Here is a 20,759-nt window from a genome sequence, read left to right on the forward strand (position 1 = left end):
TCGGTGCCCGGCTGGGTGAACACGGCTCCAGGTAGGGTGATCTTCAGGGGGGGTAGTGTTAGGTTTTTTAAGGGGGGATCGGGTGGGTTTTAGAGTAAGGGTGTGTGGGTGGTGGGTTGTAATGTTGGGGGGGGGATTGTATTTTTATTTACAGGTAAAAGAGCTGATTACTTTGGGGCAATGCCATGCAAAAAGCCCTTTTAAGGACTGGTAAAAGAGCTGATTACTTTTTAATTTAGGATACGGTAGGGCATTTTATTATTTTGGGGGTCTTTTTTATTTTATTAGGGGGCTTAGATTAGGTGTAATTAGTTTAAACTTCTTGTAATTCTTTTTTTTTGTAATTTAGTGTTTGTTTTTTTTTGTACTATAGTTTAGTTTATTTAATTGTATTTTAGTTTAGATAATTGTAGTTAATTTATTTAATTAGTGTTAGGTGTATTTGTAACTTAGGTTAGGATTCATTTTACAGGTAATTTTGTAATTATTTTAACTAGGTAGCTATTAAATAGTTATTAACTATTTAATAGCTATTGTACCTAGTTAAAATAAATACAAAGTTGCCTGTAAAATAAATATAAATCCTAAAATAGCTATAATGTAAATATGTTATATTGTAGCTATATTAGGGTTTATTTTATAGGTAAGTATTTAGTTTTAAATAGAATTTATTTAATTATAGTAAATTTATTTCGTTTAATTTAAATTATATTTAACTTAGGGGGGTGTTAGGGTTAGACTTAGGTTTAGGGGTTCATAACTTTATTATAGTAGCAGCGACGTTGGGGGTGGGAGATTAGGGGTTAATAATTGTAGGTAGGTGGCGGCGATGTTAGGGAGGGCAGATTAGGGGTTAATAAAATTTATTATAGTGTTTGCGAGGCGGGAGTGTGGCAGTTTAGGGGTTAATACATTTATTATAGTGGCGGCGAGGTCCGGTCGGCAGATTAGGAGTTAATAAGTGTAGGTAGGTGGTGGCGACGTTGGGGGGGGGGCAGATTAGGGGGTAATAAATATAATATAGGTGTCGGCGATGTTAGGGGCAGCAGATTTGGGGTTCATAGGGATAATGTAGGTTGCGGCGGTGTCCGGAGCGGCAGATTAGGGGTTAATAATATAAAGTAGGTGTCAGCGATAGCGGGGGCGGCAGATTAGGGGTTAATAAGTGTAAGGTTAGGGGTGTTTAGACTCAGGGTTCATGTTAGGTGTAGACTTAGAAAGTGTTTCCCCATAAGAAACAATGGGGCTGCGTTAGAAGCTGGACGCTGCTTTTTTGCAGGTGTTAGGTTTTTTTTAGCAAGCTCAGCCCTATTGTTTCCTATGGGGATATCATGCACGAGCACGTTTTTCCAGTTTACCGCTACCGTAGGCAAGGCTGGTATTGAGAGTTGAAGGGAAGCTAAATTATTCTCAACGCTCCCTTTTCTGAGGCTAACGCAGCCATTCAGACAACTCGTAATACCAGCGTTGTCTTAAGGGAGCGGTGGGGAAAAAAGCCTTGTTAGCACCACGGGTCTTTACCGACAAAACCCGTAATCTAGGCGCTGGTTTGGGCCCCTTTTGCAGCAATTACTGCCTCCATGCGGCGTGGCATGAGTCTATCTCATATATTAGTTTCACCTTTAAGTTGCATTAGTGAAATAAATTAACTTTTGCACGATATTCTAATTTTTCGAGTTTCACCTGTATGTCTATATAATGTGTATATATGTGTACACACACACACACACACACACACACATATATATATATATAATAGAAAGATAGATAGATACACACACACTGTGGAGCCCTTCCAAGTCAAACAACTTGTCATATACTGTATCCATTTTAAAACATTTTTCTCTTGTTAAGTGTATCCAGTCCACGGATCATCCATTACTTATGGGATATTAACTCCTCCCCAACAGGAAGTGCAAGAGGATTCACCCAGCAGAGCTGCTATATAGCTCCTCCCCTAACTGCCATTACCAGTCATTCTCTTGCACCCAACGAATAGATAGGATGTGTGAGAGGACTGTGGTGATTATACTTAGTTTCATACCTTCAATCAAAAGTTTGTTATTTTATAATAGCACCGGAGTGTGTTATTCCTTCTCTGGTAGAATTTGAAGAAGAATCTACCTGAGTTTTTCTATGATTTTAGCCGGAGTAGTTAAGATCATATTGCTGTTTCTCGGCCATCTGAGGAGAGGTAAACTTCAGATCAGGGGACAGCGGGCAGATTAATCTGCAAAGAGGTATGTAGCAGCTTACTATTTTCTGACAATGGAATTGATGAGAAAATTCTGCCATACCGATATAATGTAAACTCAGCCTTAAATGCAGTAGCAGCAACTGGTATCAGGCTGTCATGTATGTATATTTTACACTTCAGTATTCTGGGGAATGGCACTTCACTGGAATTATACTGTATGCATAAAACTTTAGCCTAATTTGCAGGGACTAGCAACAGGCTTTTTAATAACACTCAATTTATTAATGTTAAACGTTTTTTGCTGGCATGTAAAATCGTTTAATTTTCTGAGGTACTGGGTGAAAAAAATGTTTTGGGCACTATTTTTTTCCACTTGGCAGTCGTTTTATTTAATTTATGACAGTTTACTGATCTCTCTCACTGTTAGCTATCAGGGTTAGTTATCCTTTGCTAATGGGAGCAATCCTTTGCTAAAATTGTGTTTTTTTACAAAGATTTGATGCTATAACTTTTCAGTTTATTAATTTTCAACTGTCATAACTTTTTTCTGTGCTTCTTATAGGCACAGTACGTTTTCATATTATAGTAAATTACTTGAAAAGTATTTCCAAGTTGCTAGTTTATTTGCTAGTGTGTTAAACATGTCTGATTCAGAGGAAGATATCTGTGCTATATGTGCTAAAGCCAAAGTGGAGCCCAATAGAAATTTATGTACTAACTGTATTGATGCTACTTTAAATAAAAGTCAATCTGTACAAATTGAACATATTTCACCAAACAACGAGGGGAGAGTTATGCCGACTAACTCGCCTCACGTGTCAGTACCTGCATCTCCCGCTCGGGAGGTGCGTGATATTGTAGCGCCGAGTACATCTGGGCGGCCATTACAAATCACATTACAGGATATGGCTACTGTTATGACTGAAGTTTTGGCTAAATTACCAGAACTAAGAGGTAAGCGTGATCACTCTGGGGTGAGAACAGAGTGCGCTGATAATATTAGGGCCATGTCAGACACTGCGTCACAATTTGCAGAACATGAGGACGGAGAGCTTCATTCTGCGGGTGACGGTTCTGATCCAAACAAACTGGATTCAGATATTTCAAATTTTAAATTTAAGCTGGAAAACCTCTGTGTATTACTAGGGGAGGTGTTAGCGGCTCTGAATGATTGTAACACAGTTGCAATACCAGAGAAAATGTGTAGGTTGGATAAATATTTTGCGGTACCGGTGAGTACTGACGTTTTTCCTATACCTAAGAGACTTACTGAAATTGTTACTAAGGAGTGGGATAGACCCGGTGTGCCGTTCTCACCCCCTCCGATATTTAGAAAGATGTTTCCAATAGACGCCACCACACGGGACTTATGGCAAACGGTCCCTAAGGTGGAGGGAGCAGTTTCTACTTTAGCTAAGCGTACCACTATCCCGGTGGAGGATAGCTGTGCCTTTTCAGATCCAATGGATAAAAAGTTAGAGGGTTACCTTAAGAAAATGTTTGTTCAACAAGGTTTTATATTGCAACCTCTTGCATGCATTGCGCCTGTCACGGCTGCAGCAGCATTTTGGTTTGAGTCTCTGGAAGAGACACTTGAATCAGCTCCATTAGATGAGATTACACACAAGCTTAAAGCCCTTAAGTTAGCTAACTCATTTATTTCAGATGCCGTAGTACATTTAACTAAACTTACGGCTAAGAATTCCGGATTCGCCATTCAGGCACGCAGAGCACTGTGGCTAAAATCCTGGTCAGCTGACGTTACTTCTAAATCTAAATTGCTTAATATACCTTTCAAAGGGCAGACCTTATTCGGGCCCGGGTTGAAAGAAATTATCGCTGACATTACAGGAGGTAAAGGCCATGCCCTGCCTCAAGACAGAGCCAAACCTAAGGCTAGACAGTCTAATTTTCGTTCCTTTCGTAATTTCAAAGCAGGAGCAGCATCAACTTCCTCTGCACCAAAACAGGAAGGAGCTGTTGCTCGCTACAGACAAGGCTGGAGACCTAACCAGTCCTGGAACAAGGGCAAGCAGGCCAGGAAACCTGCTGCTGCCCCTAAGACAGCATGAATCGAGGGCCCCCGATCCGGGAACGGATCTAGTGGGGGCAGACTTTCTCTCTTCGCCCAGGCTTGGGCAAGAGATGTCCAGGATCCCTGGGCGTTAGAGATCATATCTCAGGGATACCTTCTAGACTTCAAATTCTCTCCCCCAAGAGGGAGATTTCATCTGTCAAGGTTGTCAACAAACCAAATAAAGAAAGAGGCGTTTCTACGCTGCGTACAAGATCTTTTATTAATGGGAGTGATCCATCCGGTTCTGCGGTCGGAACAAGGACAAGGGTTTTACTCAAATCTGTTTGTGGTTCCCAAAAAAGAGGGAACTTTCAGGCCAATCTTGGATTTAAAGATCCTAAACAAATTCCTAAGAGTTCCATCGTTCAAAATGGAAACTATTCGGACAATTTTACCCATGATCCAAAAGGGTCAGTACATGACCACAGTGGATTTAAAGGATGCTTACCTTCACATACCGATTCACAAAGATCTTTACCGGTATCTAAGGTTTGCCTTTCTAGACAGGCATTACCAGTTTGTAGCTCTTCCATTCGGATTGGCTACGGCTCCGAGAATCTTCACAAAGGTTCTGGGTGCTCTTCTGGCGGTACTAAGACCGCGAGGAATTGCGGTAGCTCCGTACCTAGACGACATTCTGATACAAGCTTCAAGCTTTCAAACTGCCAAGTCTCATACAGAGTTAGTACTGGCATTTCTAAGGTCGCATGGATGGAAGGTGAACGAAAAGAAGAGTTCTCTCTTTCCACTCACAAGAGTTCCCTTCTTGGGGACTCTTATAGATTCTGTAGAAATGAAGATTTACCTGACAGAAGACAGGTTAACAAAGCTTCAAAATGCATGCCGTGTCCTTCATTCCATTCAACACCCGTCAGTAGCTCAATGCATGGAGGTGATCGGCTTAATGGTAGCAGCAATGGACATAGTACCCTTTGCACGCCTACATCTCAGACCGCTGCAATTGTGCATGCTAAGTCAGTGGAATGGGGATTACTCAGACTTGTCCCCTACTCTGAATCTGGATCAAGAGACCAGAAATTCTCTTCTATGGTGGCTTTCTCGGCCACATCTGTCCAGGGGGATGCCATTCAGCAGGCCGGACTGGACAATTGTAACAACAGACGCCAGCCTACTAGGTTGGGGCGCTGTCTGGAATTCTCTGAAGGCTCAGGGACAATGGAATCAGGAGGAGAGTCTCCTACCAATAAACATTCTGGAATTGAGAGCAGTTCTCAATGCCCTTCTGGCTTGGCCCCAGTTAACAACTCGGGGGTTCATCAGGTTTCAGTCGGACAACATCACGACTGTAGCTTACATCAACCATCAGGGAGGGACAAGAAGCTCCCTAGCAATGATGGAAGTATCAAAGATAATTCGCTGGGCAGAGTCTCACTCTTGCCACCTGTCAGCAATCCACATCCCGGGAGTGGAGAACTGGGAGGCGGATTTCTTAAGTCGTCAGACTTTTCATCCGGGGGAGTGGGAACTTCATCCGGAGGTCTTTGCCCAAATACTTTGACGTTGGGGCAAACCAGAGATAGATCTCATGGCGTCTCGACAGAACGCCAAGCTTCCTCGTTACGGGTCCAGATCCAGGGATCCGGGAGCGGTTCTGATAGATGCTTTGACAGCACCTTGGACCTTTGGGATGGCTTATGTGTTTCCACCCTTCCCGATGCTTCCTCGATTGATTGCCAGAATCAAACAGGAGAGAGCATCAGTGATTCTAATAGCGCCTGCATGGCCACGCAGGACTTGGTATGCAGATCTAGTGGACATGTCATCCTGTCCACCTTGGTCGCTACCTCGCTACCTCTGAAACAGGACCTTCTGATCCAGGGTCCCTTCAAACATCAAAATCTAATTTCTCTGAAGCTGACTGCTTGGAAATTGAACGCTTGATTTTATCAAAACGTGGTTTTTCTGAGTCAGTTATTGATACCTTAATACAGGCTAGGAAGCCTGTTACCAGAAAGATTTACCATAAGATATGGCGCAAATACTTATATTGGTGCGAATCCAAGAGTTACTCATGGAGTAAGGTTAGGATTCCGAGGATATTGTCTTTTCTACAAGAAGGTTTAGAAAAGGGTTTATCCGCTAGTTCCTTAAAGGGACAGATTTCAGCTCTGTCCATTCTTTTACACAAACGTCTGTCAGAAGTTCCGGACGTTCAAGCTTTTTGTCAGGCTTTAGCTAGGATCAAGCCTGTGTTTAAAACTGTTGCTCCACCATGGAGTTTGAACTTAGTTCTTAATGTTTTACAGGGGGTTCCGTTTGAACCCCTTCATTCCATTGATATCAAGTTGTTATCTTGGAAAGTTCTGTTTTTAATGGCGATTTCCTCGGCTCGAAGAGTCTCTGAGTTATCTGCCTTACATTGTGATTCTCCTTATCTGATTTTTCATTCAGACAAGGTAGTTCTGCGTACTAAACCTGGGTTCCTACCTAAGGTGGTCACTAACAGGAATATCAATCAAGAGATTGTGGTTCCATCTTTGTGTCCTAATCCTTCTTCGAAAAAGGAACGTCTGCTACACAATCTAGATGTAGTCCGTGCCCTGAAATTTTATCTACAGGCAACTAAGGATTTTCGACAAACGTCTTCCCTGTTTGTCGTTTATTCTGGTCAGAGGAGAGGTCAAAAAGCTTCGGCTACCTCTCTCTCCTTTTGGCTTCGTAGCATAATACGGTTAGCCTATGAGACTGCTGGACAGCAGCCTCCTGAAAGAATTACAGCACATTCTACTAGAGCTGTGGCTTCCACTTGGGCCTTTAAGAATGAGGCTTCTGTTGAACAGACTTGCAAGGCTGCAACTTGGTCTTCTCTTCATACTTTTTTCCAAATTTTACAAATTTGACACTTTTGCTTCTTCGGAGGCTGTTTTTGGGAGAAAGGTTCTTCAGGCAGTGGTTCCTTCCGTATAAAGAGCCTGCCTGTCCCTCCCGTCATCCGTGTACTTTAGCTTTGGTATTGGTATCCCATAAGTAATGGATGATCCGTGGACTGGATACACTTAACAAGAGAAAACATAATTTATGCTTACCTGATAAATTTATTTCTCTTGTAGTGTATCCAGTCCACGGCCCGCCCTGTCACTTTAAGGCAGGTAATTTTTCCATTAAACTACAGTCACCACTGCACCCTATGGTTTTCCTTTCTCTGCATGTTTTCGGTCGAATGACTGGTAATGGCAGTTAGGGGAGGAGCTATATAGCAGCTTTGCTGGGTAAATCCTCTTGCACTTCCTGTTGGGGAGGAGTTAATATCCCATAAGTAATGGATGATCCGTGGACTGGATACACTACAAGAGAAATACATTTATCAGGTAAGCATAAATTATGTTTTTTTTTCAATATAAAAATGTTATAGATGAGTGTAATATTGTATTTGAATGTGTTTTACACGTGTTTTGACCCTTAGGGGTATATTTATCATAGTGTGAGTGGACATGATATCATGTCCGCTGAACTGCTGGTGCAATGCCGCCCCCTGCAGATTCGCTAGCAGGGGATGTCAATCAACCCAATCGTATTTGATCGGGTTGATTTCTGTCCACGGCCTCAGAGCAGATGGACAAGTTATGGAACAGCTCCATTCGGAGCTTGATAAATCAGCCCCTTATACTTTACTAATTTACTAATTCTTATAGCGCTATTTTCACTTGACCTCAAGTGCAAGCCATTACTTTCAAATTGTAATTTGAGTGATATTTAGGGTGTTCTATAAATTTGTGCTTTCATTTTGGAGCTTCCAGTGGTATTGATATTGCTTCCAGCCCTATCGTTTGCACTCCACTTTTTATTTGACTTTCTGTACATTGTACACACACATACTTCTTCCTATTATCTCTGTATGCCAAAGCTCAATACTGAGAGAGAACAACTGAAAAATAACATTATTGCTTATCCCTCCCACCTCCCACTGGGGAGTTTGGAGAGAACAATTTATGGTAAACTGTCTTTTTAAGGAATTGAAAAATGATCACAAATTCAACCCAGGTCACAACATGTAATCGAAATATATTTAAGAACAATAAACAGAATACTGCTCTGAATGCGAAAGGGTAAAAATTCAATGTGTATGTGGAGTGAAGAAGCCTTTACTGGTATTTAGAATTGTAATGTAGCTCAGAAATCGGTGAGAGATAACCTTATTCAGCAATTGCATGCTAATATTTGCTTTATACCCTTGTGTCTCTTTGTTATGCTGCTCTTTGCCAGGGGATGAGATTGCCTGGGTGGAAAATGGCTGGCAGTGGCCCCACTCTTTTAATTAGGTCAGCAATTATCAACAAACGTGTTAGGTCAGTCATAATGTCAGGAAGGAATGCACTCAAATCTAGTGTTTACATTGTCCTGGCCCATTCCTAGCTGGGTGTGGGACACTGAGATACACTGAATAATATGATCTACTAGATTATAGACAGTTTATGCAGGTTGTACTCATCTACATAAGGATAACAGTTGTGTTTACATTGTCCTGGCCCATTCCTAGCTGGGTGTGGGACACTGAGATACACTGAATAATATGATCTACTAGATTATAGACAGCTTATGCAGGTTGTACTCATCTACATAAGGATACCAGTTGTATTTAAATTGTCCTGGCCCATTCCTAGCTGGGTGTGGGACACTGAGATACACTGAATAATATGATCTACTAGATTATAGACAGTTTATGCAGGTTGTACTCATCTACATAAGGATACCAGTTGTATTTACATTGCCTGGCCCATTCCTATCTGGGCGTGGGACACTGAGATACACTGAATAATATGATCTACTAGATAATAGGCAGCTTATGCAGGTTGTTCTCATCTATATAAGGATACCAGTTGTATTTAAATTGTCCTGGCCCATTCCTATCTGGGCGTGGGACACTGAGATACACTGAATAATATGATCTACTAGATTATAGACAGCTTATGCAGGTTGTACTCATCTACATAAGGATACCAGTTGTATTTACATTGCCTGGCCCATTCCTATCTGGGTGTGGGACACTGAGATACACTGAATAATATGATCTACTAGATAATAGGCAGCTTATGCAGGTTGTTCTCATCTATATAAGGATACCAGTTGTATTTAAATTGTCCTGGCCCATTCCTAGCTGGGTGTGGGACACTGAGATACACTGAATAATATGATCTACTAGATTATAGACAGTTTATGCAGGTTGTACTCATCTACATAAGGATAACAGTTGTATTTAAATTGTCCTGGCCCATTCCTAGCTGGGTGTGGGACACTGAGATACACTGAATAATATGATCTACTAGATTATAGACAGTTTATGCAGGTTGTACTCATCTACATAAGGATAACAGTTGTATTTAAATTGTCCTGGCCCATTCCTAGCTGGGTGTGGGACACTGAGATACACTGAATAATATGATCTACTAGATTATAGACAGTTTATGCAGGTTGTACTCATCTACATAAGGATAACAGTTGTATTTACATTGCCTGGCCCATTCCTATCTGGGCGTGGGACACTGAGATACACTGAATAATATGATCTACTAGATTATAGACAGTTTATGCAGTTTGTACTCATCTACATAAGGATAACAGTTGTATTTACATTGCCTGGCCCATTCCTAGCTGGGTGTGGGACACTGAGATACACTGAATAATATGATCTACTAGATTATAGACAGTTTATGCAGGTTGTACTCATCTACATAAGGATAACAGTTGTATTTAAATTGTCCTGGCCCATTCCTAGCTGGGTGTGGGACACTGAGATACACTGAATAATATGATCTACTAGATTATAGACAGTTTATGCAGGTTGTACTCATCTACATAAGGATAACAGTTGTATTCACATTGCCTGGCCCATTCCTATCTGGGCGTGGGACACTGAGATACACTGAATAATATGATCTACTAGATTATAGACAGTTTATGCAGGTTGTACTCATCTACATAAGGATAACAGTTGTATTTACATTGCCTGGCCCATTCCTAGCTGGGTGTGGGACACTGAGATACACTGAATAATATGATCTACTAGATAATAGGCAGCTTATGCAGGTTGTTCTCATCTATATAAGGATACCAGTTGTATTTAAATTGTCCTGGCCCATTCCTAGCTGGGTGTGGGACACTGAGATACACTGAATAATATGATCTACTAGATTATAGACAGTTTATGCAGGTTGTACTCATCTACATAAGGATAACAGTTGTATTTAAATTGTCCTGGCCCATTCCTAGCTGGGTGTGGGACACTGAGATACACTGAATAATATGATCTACTAGATTATAGACAGCTTATGCAGGTTGTACTCATCTACATAAGGATACCAGTTGTATTTAAATTGTCCTGGCCCATTCCTAGCTGGGTGTGGGACACTGAGATACACTGAATAATATGATCTACTAGATTATAGACAGTTTATGCAGGTTGTACTCATCTACATAAGGATAACAGTTGTATTTACATTGCCTGGCCCATTCCTATCTGGGCGTGGGACACTGAGATACACTGAATAATATGATCTACTAGATTATAGACAGTTTATGCAGGTTGTACTCATCTACATAAGGATAACAGTTGTATTTACATTGCCTGGCCCATTCCTAGCTGGGTGTGGGACACTGAGATACACTGAATAATATGATCTACTAGATTATAGACAGTTTATGCAGGTTGTACTCATCTACATAAGGATAACAGTTGTATTTAAATTGTCCTGGCCCATTCCTAGCTGGGTGTGGGACACTGAGATACACTGAATAATATGATCTACTAGATTATAGACAGTTTATGCAGGTTGTACTCATCTACATAAGGATAACAGTTGTATTTAAATTGTCCTGGCCCATTCCTAGCTGGGTGTGGGACACTGAGATACACTGAATAATATGATCTACTAGATTATAGACAGTTTATGCAGGTTGTACTCATCTACATAAGGATAACAGTTGTATTTACATTGCCTGGCCCATTCCTATCTGGGCGTGGGACACTGAGATACACTGAATAATATGATCTACTAGATTATAGACAGTTTATGCAGGTTGTACTCATCTACATAAGGATAACAGTTGTATTTACATTGCCTGGCCCATTCCTAGCTGGGTGTGGGACACTGAGATACACTGAATAATATGATCTACTAGATAATAGGCAGCTTATGCAGGTTGTTCTCATCTATATAAGGATACCAGTTGTATTTAAATTGTCCTGGCCCATTCCTAGCTGGGTGTGGGACACTGAGATACACTGAATAATATGATCTACTAGATTATAGACAGTTTATGCAGGTTGTACTCATCTACATAAGGATAACAGTTGTATTTAAATTGTCCTGGCCCATTCCTAGCTGGGTGTGGGACACTGAGATACACTGAATAATATGATCTACTAGATTATAGACAGTTTATGCAGGTTGTACTCATCTACATAAGGATAACAGTTGTATTTAAATTGTCCTGGCCCATTCCTAGCTGGGTGTGGGACACTGAGATACACTGAATAATATGATCTACTAGATTATAGACAGTTTATGCAGGTTGTACTCATCTACATAAGGATAACAGTTGTATTTACATTGCCTGGCCCATTCCTATCTGGGCGTGGGACACTGAGATACACTGAATAATATGATCTACTAGATTATAGACAGTTTATGCAGGTTGTACTCATCTACATAAGGATAACAGTTGTATTTACATTGCCTGGCCCATTCCTAGCTGGGTGTGGGACACTGAGATACACTGAATAATATGATCTACTAGATAATAGGCAGTTTATGCAGGTTGTACTCATCTACATAAGGATAACAGTTGTATTTAAATTGTCCTGGCCCATTCCTAGCTGGGTGTGGGACACTGAGATACACTGAATAATATGATCTACTAGATTATAGACAGTTTATGCAGGTTGTACTCATCTACATAAGGATAACAGTTGTATTTAAATTGTCCTGGCCCATTCCTAGCTGGGTGTGGGACACTGAGATACACTGAATAATATGATCTACTAGATTATAGACAGTTTATGCAGGTTGTACTCATCTACATAAGGATAACAGTTGTATTTACATTACCTGGCCCATTCCTAGCTGGGCGTGGGACACTGAGATACACTGAATAATATGATCTACTAGATAATAGGCAGCTTATGCAGGTTGTTCTCATCTATATAAGGATACCAGTTGTATTTAAATTGTCCTGGCCCATTCCTAGCTGGGTGTGGGACACTGAGATACACTGAATAATATGATCTGGTAGTTTATGTAGGTTGTACTCATCTATATAAGGATGACAGTTGTATTTACATTGTCTGGGCCCTTCCCTAGCTGGGTATGGGACACTGAGATACACTGAATAATATGATATAGTAGAAAATGGGGTGATTATGGGCTAGATTACAAGTGGCACGCTAACGTCAGCGTGCTCAAAAATGGAAATGGAAAAAAATAAATTTGCAATTGTCTGGATAGCGCGACTCACGTCTTCGCGTAAAGGAATAGGGCAACATAAATACAATAAAATAGAGTGTTACACTCATATATACATTATCTAATAAAATTATTCACATAAATATTAAAATTAAAAAGTTATAAGGGTTAAAAGGTCTTATATGACAATGTATTTGAATGGAAATGTGTATTTATGTTTATATATGTGTGTGTATATATATTATATGACTACCTAACGAGCACCCTGGGCAATCTGCATCTATTTTTTGGATATCTGGAGTGCTTCACTAACTTCTTGATGCCTGTATTTACAATTGTCTAGCACCCGGCCATATAATATAAACATACATTGGATACAAGGGGGCACATATTTGCACTGGGTTGCACTGTCTTTTTACTAAGGATAGATGTATTTCACTATAATACACTAACCTAATTTTAATATGGCTGACAACATGGAGGAGGAGATTATAGAAAATTTAGAGGACACTGAGATTAAAGGCGCTGAAGAGTTTTTCTTCACTGAGGAAGACGCATCAAGAATCAGATTTGCTGCTATAACACAAAAAGCATTAATCTTGCAAACCACACAACTCTATGCAAAATTGGTGAAACTAAAGAAAAAAGAACAAGATCTGATTTTACATGGATCATTCTTATCAGAATATCACTGTACGAAATTTATACCTAGAGGATTCAGGATAAGGAATACCCCTACAATAGGGAGGAATAATCCTGGATTTTGCATTAAATGGTGCAACATTTTAAATAAATGTTCCCTGTACCTATTACTCTTAGTAATAGAAGAAGTAACAAGATTACTGGAAATTAATAAATCAGAAACACAAAAATATGAAGAATTACATCTTGACAAATTACGTGCTGAAGAGGATAAAAACTGGATCACCAAACTGAAAGAAGAAGTGGACAAGAATGAATCAGAACTTATTGCCTTCAAAAATAAAAAACTTGAAGATGTCACCAATGATTATAAGAGTAAAACTGTCTATAGATGGTTACCGAGTCCTGAGGAAAGGATTCAGTACCGTGCGAACAGGCCATGGAGACAGAGGTACAATAGAAGAAAACCTACTGGCACCGTGGACACTTCGGGGAATAGCTCTGACTCTGATAATGTGCATACAACCTCCAACACACAGGAAAGCAACGGACAAGGAATGGTAACCCGTTCAAAAAACGGGGAAGGTCGAGGCAGTGTACCAGGAGGGGGGGTTCCGGCAGACCCCCAAGAATGTATCGGAGAGGGAGCAGAACACGAATCTGATCATAAATCTCAGTGACCACATTCTTACCAAAGATGAGACCAATATTCTAAATAAAGGACTCTCGTTTGTGCCTTCTACAAGGGCGAATGACTTTGACTTATATGTGGACACTCAGAAATTCACAAGAAAACTCAGACTCCTTGTAGAAGTTTAGTGGAGGAGTAGAGGCCTTGTTTGGTTGTTGATGTGGGAATCACGGTTTTCTCAAGTGAGGGGAAGTCCCATGGAGCTGCAGAAGTTGATGGCGTCTTCTGGATCTTTACATTCAAAACGTTTATCATTTTTGATGACTTGGAGGGATACAAGGAATCCCCACCTGTAGGGTATTTTCAGGGATCTGAGATGCGTGGTTAGACTGGGGAAGTCTCTGTGTTTTTGCAGGGTCTTAGCTGAGAGATCCTGAAAGAACTGGATTTTTGTACCCAGGTAGGAGAAGCTTTGCTGGGCTCTTGAAATATTTAGGATTTTATCTCTATCTTTGAAGCTCGAAAAGCATAAGACGATGTCTCTAGGAGGTTGGTTCTCTCCGGGTTTGGGCCATAGTGAACATTGTGCTCTTTCGAGTGAAATCTCAGGGATCACAACTGAGTTTGCAATAGCCAACGCTTGGAAGAGTTCTTGTAGGTAGTGGTGTATAGCGTCAGGTACTACTGTTTCGGGTACTCCTCTTATAATGAGGTTGTTGCGTCTTGTTTGGTTTTCAATGTCGTCGGGTTTGAGGTCCAGGTCTTGAATCTGTGTTTGCTGTTGCTGGATTATTTGTGACATGTCTGTCATTTCTTTGGCCAGTTCCTCTCTGTCATCTTCGAGGGTCCCTACCCTGAAGCCTAGGTCATTAATTTCCCTTTTTAGATCAGCGCATTCCTTTTTGATACAGGCTTTTACTTGAGATTTCAATGCTTCCATGGCTTTCAGTGTGACTGGACCATCAGGTTGCGAAAGTTGCAAGACTGGGGTTGATATTTGTGGGGTCTTGCTAATATGGTCTGAAAGAGCATCGTCTTCTATATCCGAAGTTGATGGATTAGGAGGTTTCTTTTTATCTTGGTGCTTAAAGAAGGTATTAACTGAACCTGAGCCAGAGGATATGAGCTTAGAGGTTCTTCCAGATTTGTTTGTTCTGCACTGGGCCATGTTGGTGTGGTGTGCTGGGAGTGAGCAAGGGAATTGTAATTCCTCTGAGCCAGACAAAAATGTTCCACAAACATAAGGTAGTCAAATAAATTATAAAGGGGATTATGAGGCTTATGCTGCTATAAATCTTGGCTGGGGGTTATAGTATAGTACCCTGGGTGCAAACTTAGTGTGAGACAAAGATTCAGAGATGCGTCACAAAATAGGGCCCAGTGAGGCCGTAGCTATTTATTGTTGGTTAAAATGTGTACTATCTTTTCATATCCCCTATGTATGTAGAGAGTCTTTAGTAAGTCGGAGCTGTAGCCTGGGCCGTATGTAAAATCGAAAGCCTCAAACTTCTCCCCAGACCTTTATGGAGCTGAGGTCAGTTCCCCCCCCCCCCCTTTTTTCTTTACTATTTTCTACCGCCTAAAAAGGACTGCTGCTTAATGCGGGTGTGTGAATTCATGGTTAGGAGGCTCCACAGTCTCACCTGTTGATAGCCTACTCTCCGAGGCAATTGTGGTAACTGATGGCTGTTACAGATAGATGTGTTGGTGTGTCGGGACCGGCACCATTAATGCAAAGTGGTTGCGGCCTTCAGCTTATTGGTCGGGCGTATCGAGGCTTATGCTGCTATAAATCTTGGCTGGGGGTTATAGTATAGTACCCTGGGTGCAAACTTAGTGTGAGACAAAGATTCAGAGATGCGTCACAAAATAGGGCCCAGTGAGGCCGTAGCTATTTATTGTTGGTTAAAATGTGTACTATCTTTTCATATCCCCTATGTATGTAGAGAGTCTTTAGTAAGTCGGAGCTGTAGCCTGGGCCGTATGTAAAATCGAAAGCCTCAAACTTCTCCCCAGACCTTTATGGAGCTGAGGTCAGTCCCCCCCCCCCCTTTTTTCTTTACTATTTTCTACCGCCTAAAAAGGACTGCTGCTTAATGCGGGTGTGTGAATTCATGGTTAGGAGGCTCCACAGTCTCACCTGTTGATAGCCTACTCTCCGAGGCAATTGTGGTAACTGATGGCTGTTACAGATAGATGTGTTGGTGTGTCGGGACCGGCACCATTAATGCAAAGTGGTTGCGGCCTTCAGCTTATTGGTCGGGCGTATCGAGCACGGTCGTAGATCTGATGATTTTCGTAGCGTAAAAGGGTAGTCTTACTTGCTACCCGTGGCCCCTCATCATCAGTGGTATGTTTTGAGTCCAGTGAAGGTGTCTAGGTTGTTAGTGGTGAGTTTTAGGCTAAACCGTGTCCGGAGCTTCAGAAAGGTGTGACCATTGCAATCGGCTGCACGCCCCGCCCCATTATAACTTATTTTTATGTGTAAGTTCTATGAAATACTTAACTTGTCTTAAATGTTTGTAGAGCTTCTGTTTTCAGCATTATCTGAAAAGCCAGGCAATGTTGCTTACACTAATTACATACAAGGAGATAAGTAATATCTGGCTTTTACATTCATGTTTGTTACTAATTAATTTTCTAACAGTATACTTTGTTATGGACCGTTAGGTTGCGAAAGTTGCAAGACTGGGGTTGTATATTCTCTTCAGTAATTTCTATAAAATAGCAATGATTTAAATAAAAAAGTAAACATCTTAATCATTAACTCCTTGGTTACCAAAGAAAACAGTGATGTATAGCCTCCCTCTCTGGAAATCAAAGGGTTAAAGATACTTAATAAATATGTTGCCAAATTGCTTAATAATATTATACAAATGATACAAGTGAACAACTTTAATCAAAAACTCTTGAATCCGTAAAGCACACAATGGTCTAAAGCAATCACTTTCAAATCAGTCAGACTACTCACTGTAATATCAAATATAATTAAGGCAAGGGATACATTCATTGTTTGATTAATTCCATGTGCTGCAATTTATAGTATCAGGAATTACTTGGAGAAAAACTAGGTTTGTAGCGTGCTTTGGTCAGCAAATAAAATAGGCAACTGTAAAGAAACAAATGTTATGTGAGCAGTGTGCCAATCTAGATCTCCCTAGATTTCCTTTAAAGAGATCACATTTAAATAAACAGCTTTTAAACATTACAAAATGTAATCTGAAGGCTTCTTATCTTACTTGTTCTCTTGCAGCACACCTAAGTATTTACCACTATTCCCTCATTTTCTAGATTCCTGGGCAAGCATTGGGTAAAATACCTTAGTACATGCCTTGATTGGCTAGAGATTATGTAACTATTGTTGTAATGACTAGTTTTGATGAGAATAAATTAAAATGTTTATGCGCTTAGTTAAAAAAGAATTTTGTTTACACAAACATAGGAGCTTTGTGATGATTATAGAATATAAAACAAAACGCTGTTACCACAAATCTTTAGAGAACTGTTTGCAGCAGGGTATGTAAAGTAAAAAGAAGGTTGCAAATAAAATGACAGCTGCATAATGATATTACCTTAATTATGAAATCTGCTCTCAGAGGGCCGGGGATTTTTAATATTTCCCTCTCTGAACCCTTCTGAAATTCAACCGTTGTATTTTCTATAATATAGGTCCCAGCAGATATGAAGTTGTGTTCTCCACTGTCACCTTGCAGGGTCTTTGATTCAATAACTGAAAAAAAGGTACAGTTTCTTAAAGAACTGGAAGAACATTTCATAAAACTTTACCAAAGAAACGAGTGCAGTAGTTTCAACATCTTTAATAATATACGGCTAGATTATGAGTTTTGCGTTAGGCTTACAAAGCAGCGTTAGCTGGTCCTAACGCTGCTTTTTAACGCCCGCTGGTATTACGAGTCTTGCAGGTACAGGTGTACCGCTCACTTTTTTGGCCAGACTTGGAAATACCGCAAATCCACTTACGTAAATTGTGCATCCTCTTTTTTTCAATGGGACTTGCATAGCACCGGTATTACGAGCCTGCCAAAAAGTGAGCGGTACACCCTCTCCTGTCAAGACTGGTACCGCATATTAAAGTCAGTAGTTAAGAGTTTTACACTACAATGCCATAGCATAAAACTCTTAACTAAAGTGCTAAAAAGTACACTAACACCCATCAACTAACTATTAACCCCTAAACCGAGGCCCTCACCACATTGCAAACACTAAAAGAAAAATTTTAACCCCTAATCTGCCGAACTGGACATCGCCGCCACTATAATAAATATATTAACAACTAAACAGCCGCACTCTCACCTCGCAAACACTAGTTAAATATTATTAAACCCTAATCTGCTGTCCCTAACATCGCCACCACCTACCTACATTTATTAACCCCTAATCTGCCGCCCCCAAATTCGCCGCCACTATGTTAAAGTTATTAACCCCTAAATCTAAGTCTAACCCTAACACCCCCTAACTTAAATATAATTAAAAGAAATCTAACTAAAAATTCCTATCATTAACTAAATTATTCCTATTAAAAACTAAATACTTACCTGTAAAATAAACCGTAAGATAGCTACAATATAACTAATAGTTACATTGTAGCTAGCTTAGGGTTAATTTTCATTTTACAGGCAAGTTTGTATTTATTTTAACTAGGTACAATCGTTACTAAATAGTTATTAACTATTTAATAACTACCTAGCTAAAATAAATACAAAAGTACCTGTAAAATAAAACCTAACTTAAGTTACAATTACACCTAACACTACACTATAATTAAATAAATGAACTAAATTAAATACAATTAAATAAATTACATACAATTACCTAAATTAAATTAAATTAGCTAAAGTACAAAAACCCCCCACTAAATTACAGAAAATAATAAACAAATTATAGAAATTTAAACTAATTACACCTAATTGAATAGCCCTATTAAAATAAAAAAGCATCCCCCCCCCCAAAAAAAAAACCCTAGCCTAAACTAAACTACCAATAGCCCTTAAAAGGGCCTTTTGCGGGGCATTGCCCAAAGTAATCAGCTCTTTTACCTGTAGAAAAATACAAACAGCCCCCAACAGTAAAACCCACCACCCACACAACCAACCCCCCAAATAAAAACCTATCTAAAAAAAACCTAAGCTCCCCATTGCCCTGAAAAGGGCATTTGGATGAGCATTGCCCTTAAAAGGGCAGTTAGCTATTTTGCCGCCCAAAGTCCCTAACCTAAAAATAAAACCCACCCAATACACCCTTAAAAAACCTAACACTAACCCCCTGAAGATCGACTTACCGGGAGACGTCTTCATCCAAGCAGGGCGAAGTGGTCCTTCAAACGGGCAGAAGTCTTCATTCAAGCCGGGCAGAAGTGGTTCTCCAGATGGGCAGAAGACTTCATCCAGACGGCATCTTCTATCTTCATCCATCCAGCGCGGAGCGGGTCCATCTTCAAGATATCCGATGCGGAGCATCCTCTTCATCCGACGACTAACACAGAATGAAGGTACCTTTAAGTGACGTCATCCAAGATGGCGTCCCTTAGATTCTGATTGGCTGATAGAATTCTATCAGCCAATCGGAATTAAGGTAGAAAAAATCCTATTGGCTGATGCAATCAGCCAATAGGATTGAAGTTCAATCCTATTGGCTGATCCTATCAGCCAATAGGATTGAGCTCGCATTCTATTGGCTGATTGGAACAGCCAATAGAATGCGAGCTCAAGGGTAAGATGTAGGTAGTAAACCGAGCGCTAGTAAAAATGCCTTTATAAAATCTTGCTTTATAAAATACAATTACGCACATATACAGTGTCTAAAACCTACATGGATCCATGATATGTCTATAGAATTATGGTACACGTACTATACCAAGGTGATGATGTACCAAAATATGAGCACAACAAAAATAAAACGAAGCAAAGGTAAAATACAAATGTGGGTTAATAACAAAAAGCAAGAAAAAAAATACAAATGAGGGTTAATGACCAATCCTGTGATGTATGTGGCAAACAAAAATAAAAATATCACAATATAAAAAGTGTCCAAAATAAACAAATGTATGAAGTTCAAAGTGTCCAATGCTGATGTGTACCTTCAATGTGTCGTGAAGAAGTGGTAGATATATAACTTAAAGATGCAAAAATCCAAACATAAGCTAATTCCTAGTCTTGAAAAAGGCGTGGGAAAGTCCGAAACGCGTTGACATACTGGTGAGATTATTTCCTATTACTTTATTAAGTGTATAAACGTTATTGCACTATTGTTCTTTCTTGTTTAATTGCAGGTTCAGAATATATATTTTTTGGACTTAATTTTTTTGGACTTAATTCGTTTTGGACTTAATTTTTGCTTTATTTTTTGCTGTTTTTATTTTTATATATATAATTTTTTATATATATTTTTTATATATATTTTCACTTTTACTTGTGACCATCACCGCACTGATAGGATCCACTTTTTGTAATATTTTGTATTGACTATTTTGGCTTATGTTTGGATTTTTGCATCTTTAAGTTATATATCTACCACTTCTTCACGACACATTGAAGGTACACATCAGCATTGAACACTTTGAACTTCATACATTTGTTTATTTTGGACACTTTTTATATTGTGATATTTTTATTTTTGTTTGCCACATAAATCACAGGATTGGTTATTAATCCTCATTTGTATTTTATTCTTGCTTTTAGTTATTAACCCACATTTGTATTTTACCTTTGCTTCGTTTTATTTTTGTTGTGCTCATATTTTGGTACATCATCACCTTGGTATAGTACGTGTACC

General features: G+C 39.8%; 1 protein-coding gene across 1 annotated transcript in view; it reads right to left on the reverse strand.

Moving 5' to 3' along the window:
* The window catches only part of LOC128664505 (ADAMTS-like protein 3), a gene marked incomplete at its 5' end in the record, with an annotated part of 417,110 nt that overhangs the window by 298,506 nt on the left and 97,845 nt on the right, over positions 1–20,759 (reverse strand). The window contains one exon of the mRNA XM_053719326.1: positions 17,540–17,697. Within this exon, the coding sequence (XP_053575301.1) occupies positions 17,540–17,697 (158 nt within the window). The remainder of the gene's footprint in view (positions 1–17,539; positions 17,698–20,759) is intronic.

This window comes from Bombina bombina, chromosome 6 (assembly GCF_027579735.1).
Source record: "Bombina bombina isolate aBomBom1 chromosome 6, aBomBom1.pri, whole genome shotgun sequence".
NCBI classification, from domain to species: Eukaryota; Metazoa; Chordata; class Amphibia; order Anura; family Bombinatoridae; genus Bombina; species Bombina bombina.